Source organism: Mandrillus leucophaeus, unplaced genomic scaffold (genome assembly GCF_000951045.1).
Source record: "Mandrillus leucophaeus isolate KB7577 unplaced genomic scaffold, Mleu.le_1.0 Scaffold585, whole genome shotgun sequence".
NCBI lineage: Eukaryota > Metazoa > Chordata > Mammalia > Primates > Cercopithecidae > Mandrillus > Mandrillus leucophaeus.
Window position 1 is genome coordinate 132,108 of NW_012106308.1, and position 10,334 is coordinate 142,441.

The 10,334-nt window shown below is 49.9% G+C and overlaps 1 protein-coding gene across 1 annotated transcript in view; it reads left to right on the plus strand.

The window, feature by feature from the left end:
- The first annotated feature begins 1,092 nt into the window (after nucleotides 1-1,092).
- Nucleotides 1,093-10,334, plus strand: part of CACNG1 (calcium channel, voltage-dependent, gamma subunit 1) — a 16,544-nt gene continuing 7,302 nt past the window's right edge. The window contains exons 1-4 of the mRNA XM_011999172.1: nucleotides 1,093-1,438; nucleotides 2,416-2,509; nucleotides 8,172-8,389; nucleotides 8,762-8,955. Of these exons, the coding sequence (XP_011854562.1) occupies nucleotides 1,210-1,438; nucleotides 2,416-2,509; nucleotides 8,172-8,389; nucleotides 8,762-8,955 (735 nt within the window). The 5' untranslated portion in view covers nucleotides 1,093-1,209. The remainder of the gene's footprint in view (nucleotides 1,439-2,415; nucleotides 2,510-8,171; nucleotides 8,390-8,761; nucleotides 8,956-10,334) is intronic.

Sequence of the window (10,334 nt, forward strand, 5' to 3'; positions counted from 1 at the left end):
CAAAAAGGGCCACCCAGTGAGCTGAGAAGGGAGAGATGGCACAACCCAGGAGAGACGTAGAGGCCGCAGCCTCGGGAACAGGCCTGGGGGCCAGGCAGGTGCACAGGACCCTCGGAGGGTGGTCGATCCCAGGCTTTCTGTGTTCTCTGCCGTATCCGCACACCCATGAGCTCCTGATGATCCCCTATAAATCAACCTATTTGTTCTTTTTCACTCACACACATATTTTGCAAATTAAAACGTAACCGGAAAATCGTTATCACCTGCTGTTAGTAGAAGGCAAAACCAAACACAGTGCCCTGAAAACAGAACAACCAAGTCCAGCAAGATTCCTCGTCCTCTTCAGGCCGTTCTCGCTTTGTTTCAGAGGACACTTTACGGGCAGTAATGACACTGACCTCGAACGGAGCTCTGCTCTGGACCCAGTTTTGGGGATGGAAAGAGAATTGAAAAGGAAGAAATGTTCTCGTGGAGGGATCAGAGTTGGGTAAGGCCAGGCCTGGGAACCACCTAAAATCTTCCTATGGTTTGGGGGATGCTGTGGGGTTTGTGGCTAAAACGCTTGCCTGAGAGGTGGACTCCACAGGCCCCGGACGGGGTCCCTGGGATGTCCCTAGACAGAATCCTAGGCCCCCCAGATCCCAGGATGAGAACCTACTCACTGCCCCGCCGGTAGTAGGCTTACCCTATGGGAACCCAGGACGGCCGTGCAGCCTGCAGCTCCTGGTCTCCTCCCCTGGCCTGGGGTGCCCTTTCCCATCAGCCCAGAGCAGACAGATCCCCACCCCTGGGGCCCTGCTGCCCACCCCTCGCCCCCTCCCAACTCAGGCACCCTGAGCTGCTACTCCATAGAGGCCTCAATCCACCATCCAGAGCCTTCTCTCCTTACCCCGCCCCCCACCGGGGTATTTCTGGCTCCCAGAGGGGCAGACAGCCCTGAAACCTGAGCAGAAGCCGTCCCCGGTGCCACGCCTGGAGAGGGGCATTAATAGCAGCCTTCCTCAGGCCCCTGACGCGTCTGGGCAGCTGCTCAGCACATCCCGCGTCCCTCAGCCCCAAGGCCAGCCCACTCTGGCTCAGCCAGGCACACTAAACTTAGTGGCCACTCCCAACTCGACAACCACCGCCACCCCTCAGCTCGGCTGTCACCTGCCCGAGGAGACGCAGCCGCCGGACCCTGCCCAGGGCACCTACGCCTCGGCGACCACCATGTCCCAGACCAAAACGCTGAAGGTCCGCGTGACCCTCTTCTGCATCCTGGCAGGCATCGTGCTGGCCATGACAGCCGTGGTAACTGACCACTGGGCTGTGCTGAGCCCCCACATGGAGCACCACAACACCACCTGCGAGGCGGCCCACTTCGGCCTCTGGCGGATTTGTACCAAGCGCATCCCCATGGACGACAGCAAGACCTGCGGGCCCATCACCCTGCCCGGGGGTAACGTACCCACCCTCCGTCCCGATCCCCACCTCCCGCCCTTCCCCGTCGTCCCCCGGACAAATTTGCCCATGCCAAGGAAGGCAGGTTTCTCAGGCTAGAGATAGGGCAGCCGCCCAGCCCTTTCTGCCCAGGGAAGAAGATCTGAATTGCATGTGCTGTGCTGGTGGCTGGGGCTGGGTTGTAAGACGAGGGCGTTTGTCCCAGCTATTTCTGTCTGGCTGGACCTTGGGGCTTTTCACCCAGAACAGAGAGCTGGGCAGGCTCAAGACAGGAACCGCAGCTCTACCAGCCCAGGGACTTCTGGGCTCCATCTGGTCACTCTGTCCCTGCAAAGACATGCTGGGTGGCTCTGTGTCCTCAGGCTGGGAGAAACCATGGAGCTGGCAGGTTTGTCCCTGGCCTCAAGGCAGGGGAGGAGAGAGGACAGGCGATGGAATATGCAGGGTCCTGTGCAAAATGAAAATGCAGGGTTCTTTGCTCCAAATTACCAAGGATTTCAAGGCAGCGATAGCAGCACATGAATCCAAACATGGACCCTTGTGGGCCCTGGGCCTGGAGAAGCTGCACAGGTTGAATGCCTGTGAAGCAGGACGTGGCTGTGGGTGAGCCACCTGCCCCTACCTTTTTTTTTTTTTTTTTTTGGAGACAGAGTTTTGCTCTGTCGCCCAGGCTGGAATGCAGTGGTACAATCTTGGCTCACTGCAACTTCCGCCTCCTGGACTCAAGTGATTCTCCTGCCTTGGCTTCCCCAGTAGCTGGGACTACAGGCATGCGCTGCCACACCCATCTAAGTTTTGTACTTTCCGTACAGACGGGGTTTTGCCATGTTGACCAGGCTGGTCTTGAACCCCTGACCTCAGGTGATCCACCTGCCTTGGCCTCCCGAAGTGCTGGGATTACAGGCGTGAGCCACCGTGCCTGGCCTCCACCCGCCCTTTTGTCAGGATGTCAGTCCATTATGCATCCTCCCTTAGCTCAGACCCTGTCAGAGTTACAAAGCATTTCCTCACCCTGTAATTTAAGTGTATTCCTCGATTTCCTACCATGTGACCGAACCACATGTCGAAGGTAAGCTCCTTTTCAGGAGTACCTGGTAGTTGCATGACTAGCCTCTATTCTGCAAATGCCGAGGCTTCTGGATTCTTAGCAAATACAGCACTTTAGAGGAAAGGGTGCTACGTGGAGACCAGGCGGCCAGGGATCTAGTCACCATTGCCCATTACCCTCAAATGACCATCCAGCGAGGACAAAGATCATCTCAGCCTCTGCTTCTTCCTCTATAAAATATGGGACTGACTCTCAGCAATATAAGATCCCTTCCCAGGTTTACAGACGCCCATCCACGGTGGCAGTGGAGCACGGTTATGTCAGTGTGATGTCCCACCTGGTTTTCAGGATGATTCCCTCTTTTACCAGACTTTGGTGTTCCTTGAAACCTGTCCTTCAAGGACACTAGGGCTGAGTCCCCAAAGATCTTGCAGTCTGCATGTGAACCAAAGAGCCAACACCCCATCCTCCCATATCTCTGCTCCCTCTTCCTTCCCTGCTGCTTGCTCCAGAGATCCCCTCCCTCATTCACGCCCACTGGATGCCCAGAAGACTCGTAAGTGCCCAACTGTTATAGAAACACCGAGTCCCAGGGCTGAGGGTGACAGGTGTGGCCATGTGCTTGCAGGGTATCGCATAGCCCGGATGCCCATGCCCCTTGGCGACTGCCGAGCACACCCATAAACAGGCAATCCCTCCAGCCAACTCCCCTGGGCAGGGCAGAGCAGGGCAAGGCAGCTTCTTCAGGGACCGTGCATAGGGACGTGCTGTTACAGTCCTGTTCACCCGTCCTTGGAACCATCTGCCTTTTAAAGTCAGAGCAGAGGACTGGGCAGTGAGCAGAGTCCACACAAGGAAGAGACAGGCTGGTGAGAGGTGATGGACCAATTATAGGGGACCAACAGGCATTGCTTGGCCTTGAGCCTGACCAGGATCTACCTCTTTGCCTTCTTAGACTAACCAGCTATGAACCATACTTCCCACACTTGTGACACTGAGCACTACCTTCCCCCAGTCATCTTCCAAAGTATGTTCCTGCCTTTTTCCCTCTCTTTTCTCTGCAAATGGACATCTTTCTCCTTCCCCATATGCCCTTCTTGTGCCCCCTGGGACCACTCTTGTCTGGAGGGAGGAAGCGGGTTTATATGTGGCCTCTCATTTATTATTAACAACAACAACAATAATAATGGCACATACATGTAACCCTATGTGCCGAATATTGTTGTAAATGCTTTACATGTATCAACTTTGAATGACATCACGAAAAAGATGATAGAGAAAAAGAACTTCCAAAAATCTTCTTCTCCATAAAAGCAATGAGAAGGCTGGTGAAAATGGTCAGAATCAACATTTTCAGAACTCTGGAAATTAACCAAAGTCCAGCAAGAAAAATGGGTGAATCTCAGGAGGACCAGTGAGTTCTGTGGTGTTTTAACTTGACTTATTCCTGATTCCCTTTCCCAGCTCTGTGGTAACCTCGCAAACCAACGTTCATAATCACAGTGAAAATCAGCATCCCAGTAGCCTCTGGAGGGCAGAGAATGGGGTTGGATCAAAGGCCCATTCCCAGAGCATTGTCATGATTTGACCTGTCTGGTGATTCCCTGAAAAGCCCCACTTGAGAAGCTGTTTCTGTTTGACCTGACTCTGAGCTCATCCGGTGCAAAGAGTCTTTCTCCCTGGGGATATTTGTGGAAAATAATTAGAGATGATTGCTTAACATCATGGCTGTCTGAGGCAGTAGATAACAGTTGGGAAAACAACAGGCTAACCAAAAAACTGGAGACTGAGATGTCCATAGGTTGCTTTGAAAAGCTCCAACAAATTCCTGGGAATCTAGGAGGTCACACGCATGCACAAGGCTATGTGCACACTCAAGAAAGACCTAAGAAGGCCCTAAGCACTCTCTGCCTTATCTTAAGGCTCTGTTCAAGCAGAAAGTGAAAGCTAAGGCAGAGGTGTGGGTGGCTTACCTGAGTGTGAGTCATATGCACAGAGCCCCTCAGTAAAGACTGGGGCAGTCATTGTTGCCAAGCATTTTAGGAAATTTCTAATTGGTCACTAAGCTAATTGAACAGGGATTTCAGTGGTCACACATGACAAAAAACAGACTTTACCATCTGAGTTCAAAAAGTCACTAAACAAACAATAGGAACAAATCCTCAAGAAGGGGGAACAACTGATTTCCAGAGTTGCCACATTATATTGTTTAAAAAATACTGGCTGGGTGTGGTGGCTCACTCCTGTGTTCCCAGCACTTTTGGAGGCCAAGTAAGAGGATTGCTTGAGGCCAGAGGTTTGAGATCAAACTGGACAATACAGAGAGACCCTGTCCCTACAAACAAACAAACCAACCCCACAAAATAGCCAAGAGTGGTGGCATGTGCCTATAATTCTAGCTACTCCTGAGGCTTAGGTGAGGGAATTGTTTGATCCCAGGAGTTAGAGACTACAGTGAACTATGATCACACCACTGCACTCCAGCCTGGGACAGCGAGACTGTCTCTAAATAAATAAATACATACATAAACACAAGATATGCAAAGAACTAAAATGATATGGGGCATATATAGGGCAGGGAGAGCTCGATAGATCCCTAAGGAAGCCAGATATTGGACTTACTAGACAAAAACTTTAAATTGGCTATAGTAAGTATATCCAAAGAACTTTTTTTAAAAATCAAAAGCATTAAAGATGAAAATGATGTCTCATGAAATAGAAACTATCAAGAAAGAGACAAATTATTTTTAAGGACAAAATGGAAATTCTAGAGTTGAAAAGTACGATAACTAAAATGAGAAATTCACTAGAGGGGCTCAATAGCATATCTGAGCAGGTAAAAGAATCAGTGACCTTTAAGATAAGTCATTTGAGATTAGTTAGTCTGAGGAACAGATAGAAAAAAAAAAGAAAGAAAAATGACAAGAGCCTCAGAGACTTATGGGACACCATCAAGTGTATGTAAAGGAAGTCCCAGAAGGAGAGGGAAAGGGAGAAAGGAACAAAAAAGGTATATGAAAAATAATGTCCAAAAGCTTCCCAAATTGGATGAAAAACATTAAAAATCTACAAATTTGTAAAGCTCAATGAACTCCAGGTAGAATAAACTCTAAGGGATCCACACCTAGACACACGATAATCAAGCTGTTGAAAGAGACAGAGGATCTTAAAAACAGAAAGAAGCAATTCATCACATACGAGGAATCCTTAGTAAGATGAACGGCCAATTTTTCCCCAAATCAATGGAGTCCAGAAGGTGATGGGATGACATACATATGTTAGCTCACCTAATCCTCACAAAAACCTCCATGAAGGCCATGCTATTATCATCATTCCAATCTTACGGATAAAGAAAATGAACCACTGAGAGGTTGAGATAGTTGACAAGGTAACACAGGTGATGAGCAGAGCAGCCAGGACTCATACTCAGATGATTACCCCTAACATTCACCTTTTTAGTCAATAAATTAACTACTTTACAACAACCCAGTGAGTAGATTCTTATTCTACAGGTGGATCCTATTCTACAGGTGGTTCTTATTCTACAGGTGGTTCTCATTCTACAGGTAGGAACATGGAGACTGAGCATAGCCTTCCCCAGGCTAACTAGCTAACAAATAGAGGTTCTCCACCCAAGTCTTGAATCCAGAGCCTCCTTTCTCTCCAGTTCCTTCCCACACCCTCTATTGTGCATGTAAACACAGCTCCTAAAAGTTCTGACCCAAGTGAACACAAGGAGTCCAGCTTTTGACATGGCATAGTTTGAGGGTAGCCAGACCAGAAGCTGGTGCAGTGGAGGAGACTTCTCATGGTCCCATTTAGTCTTAGAATGTTGGAGGCTCAGTGGGCAAGAGTTGTCTAATTTTTCTACTGTCCCCCAAAGAGTCTTAGAAGGACTTCCATGTACAACATCTAAGACCAATTCCAATGCCTCCAGAATGAGAGCAGGGGCCTCTCCCATAGGAGAGACTATGTGTTCTGAAAGTCCAAATGAACCCACAGAGAGGCCATCCCCTGCCCTTGGGCTGGGTGAAGTGTTGCTTCTTTCAGGCTCTGCCTCTTTAGGGCAAGGAGGCAGGCTGCCCCAGGGCCCACTTTGCCTAGTGCCCCATTTTCCCTACTGGTCCATCTTCTCTCAGTGCAGGAATTGGGACTGGATGAAAGAGCATGATACTACTGACCCCAGGAATTTCATGGGCTCCCCTCACCACTCAGGAGTCCATGCCAGAGGCCTAGGCCAAAGCCAGGCTTCTCCCACGGAAGAGTAGTGCTCTGGAGCTCCAGGGTCAGGTCTTGGAGATTTCTCCAGCCCATTCTATAAAATTCTTCAATCAGAGGTGTGGGAGGAGACACAGCCCGGAAAACCACTGTCAGGAGCTGATAGAACTTCTTTTACCAAAAGGCTAAACACAACACTGGCATCAATGCAAGTTAGAGGCTTTCTTGCATCCCTAAGGTACCAGTTTCTTTGGTTTTGGACAAATCCACAAATTATCTTTGAATATATGAAAGTCTCCATGGACTGTCACTTGGTACACTGATACATTCTCAGTGATAACCCAAGGCATCCCCTCATGCTACCAGCTGCTCCAATGATCAAAGAAAGATCCCTATTAACTCCAGTTCAGCTTGGAGCTAAATGTGACTTCTGCTCTAATTCTTCGAAACTGGCACACTAGACATGGTTCTGCACGGTGACTAATGCCCTTAACCAGAACACTTGTTTAGCCAGACCGTTCCATCCCCCAGTCAAGTCTGAGGGCTGAGTTCACCACAGTTTTAATAAATACCCCATTTAATATTTTTAAACCACTGAGTCTTACAGAAATAAGGAGATTAAAATCAGCATAAGCCATTTGCAGAGACAAAGGAGAATGGCACAACCTCAGAGTTCCTAACACCCCAGATCATCATCCTGGCATTGGAATCTTTGCTGACTTAGTCGGAAGCAAAGCTGCAATCCCTGAGCTTTGTGTAAGTATGATGGAAGCCAGGGCAGTGGGACAGAGAGGGACATCCCAGAGGCAGAGGCAGGAAGGCTCAGAGTCTGCACAGGAGCGTCACCGTCCCTCTCCTCTTGCCCCATGACTAAGACGGGTCCCCCTCAGATGTCCTTCCTCTTTACGTTGCCCTGGATGCTCAGTTTCCCAAATAATATCCACCTGGACCCAGGGACAGGGCAGGGAGGGAAGGGGCTTGTAGTAGGGTCTGTCCATCTGAACAGGACCCTCACCCTCTTGAGTGACATGGGCAGATGCCTGGCCTGATTTATCCTGAATGGGGCCTGGGTCTGACGTGCCCCCACCCCTACAGGGGCCATCAGGGACCATGAAAGGGTTTATGGTCTCCAGTGGGCAGCCACATAGCCCAGGAGTAGATGTTTCTCCCAGGTTCAGGGCAGGAGACACCGGCCTTTTTCATGCGCTAAGCCCAAGAGAGGGGACAGGTCGGCCCATCCGTCCTCAGGCCCCTAGTTCAGCCATGTAAGAGTGAAGCTGAGGCTTCCTGATGCCCCGAGAAGGAATCCTAGCCACTGGAGGCCCCCTCCCTCCATCTGAGGACACTTAATGGAGAAGAGGGAGGGGGAACATTGCCCCTGGACCACCAAAAGAAAAGCAATCCCCCCAAAAGCTCACAACCTGGCTCCTGCAGACATGTAGGCTACCCCTGTGTCTGAGTTAAGATCATTTCTATCCAAGCAGCCAGCAGCCACACAGAGCCTGGCGTTTATCTGGTGGGGATTTGGCGAGCCAAATGCTACCTGTGCGGGAGTCACCTCAGCAACCCACCGGGTGCAAACAGCCGTGCTCCAGCAAAGCACTCCGTGGCCCTCATCTCAGGGCCCTCCGCTGGGAAGGATTTTAACTGACGGCTTTCGAGCAGTCAGGGAGGCAGCTGACGGTGAAATACACTTGAATTCAGTCAATTCTGACAACTGAAATTGGTTCTTAAAGAATACAATGGAAACAGAAATGTTTCTTTGTCCAGAGGGAGACACATGGAGACTTACGACATAGCATGGGCCATTTCGAAGCAGTGATTCAAGAGATCTATAGCTAATAATCTAACAAATAGAAGAGGTCTGCATTATGCTTTAAAATAGCACCGGACGCCGAGAGAGAATAGCAGAGCACCAATTCTGACATCACCACCAGCAGTCAGACACCCCAGGTAATGTGGTTCAAAAGGAAAGTGATTTAAATATAGAAGCGCACAGAGAAAGCTGTTTATGCCAGGAACGGGTACTGCTGCTAAACCACATCCCATCTCCAGGGTCATTTCCTTCCTCAGCCTCAGGAGAGGCAGCAGCCCCGACTTTTGGGGGAAGGAGGGGAATGGTACGAGACCACAGGCTTAAGGAGCAAGAAGATGATTTAGGTCCGATTAAAGAAGGCCTTCATCCCCCCAAAAAAACCTTGGCATCACTGCAGGTACGTTTCCAGAAAGAACTAGCCATCAACCGCCTTGTGAGCATCTAAATGAAGCCTGGAAGTGAACAAATGAATTGACAAACTAGACACCATCTAAACTAGAGGAAGAGATGTCTTTCTACTTGAGGGTCATTGAACCACAGGAAAAGAAATCAATGAAGGGCCTCCACAAATAAAAAGCAAACTAACTTAGTTTTTGAAGGAAACGTAATATAAAATAACCCATTCATCCACTTCCTAAATCAAGAGCAAAGAAGATAAACTGGATTTAGGAAGAGATAAGACTGTGCAGACTGTGCTTTTTTTTTTTTTTTTTAAACGGAGTCCCACTCCATCACCCAGGCTGGAGTGCAGTGACATGACCTCAGCTCACTGCAACCTCTGCCTCCCAGGTTGAAGCAACTCTCCTGCCTCAGCCTCCTGAAGTGCTGGGATTACAGGCGTGAGTCACTGCGCCCAGCCTGTCCTTCGATTTTATAGTATACCTAGCTATGAGAAAGAGACTGAAGGAGAAAAATGGAAGTGAAATTATATTTTAAATCAGCATGAATTTCCTTGCGCTGAACCCCTCCCCTCTCCCTCATCAAATTCAGATTCGTGTTCCTACTACCCACAGACTTTCCATAGCTTTTATGACAATTATCAGGTGGGCCAAGCGGCTTTGCGGGGCAGGTCTCATCTGGGCTGTCTCACAGAGACCAGCGACCCAGTGAAACCACATGATGGTCACATTCAGCCCTCGTAGGGTTCCATCTGCGTCCAGGCCATCCCAATGGCCACTCGGAAAAAGCCCTTTGCAGGGCATTTTAAGGGGCCTGGAGCAGGGTTCCCATCCCAGCTGCACATCAGGATCTCCCAGAAAGCTTTTGAAAAACACTGCTTCCCAGGTCCCACCAGTGAACCAGGGTGGGCCTGGATTCTGATGAGAAACAGTCCCAGATTTGGGGTTGGTCCAGGATTTCTCAACCTTGGCACTCTTGACATTTTGGCCTGGATCATTCCATGTTGGGAGGGCCTGTCCTGCGTGTTGCAGGATGCTCAGCAGCGTCTGTGGCCTCTACTGGCTAGGTGCCAGGTGTACCCCTCTCACCACCACCATGTCCCCAGGCATTGCCCAGTGTCCCCTGGGGGGGGCAGAATCGGTCCTCACGGAGACTGCTGTTTGGTTCTTTAGTGATTGTGCACCCTGCACACCCTGAAAAATGGCTTAAGCCTTGCCCTTGGTTACCCCGTCTGCCTAATGGGGTGCAGAACCCATAGGCCGTCTGCCCTGTGGACTCATCCAGCCTCAGCTCCCTGAAGACCTCTCAACCTTCCAGACAACCTCATTATTCCACTGAGATGTTGTTCTAAGGGTCACAGACAGACGTTTCAGCCCAGATTAAGGATCTGGGGAGAAGAGAGCCTGCCAGAGC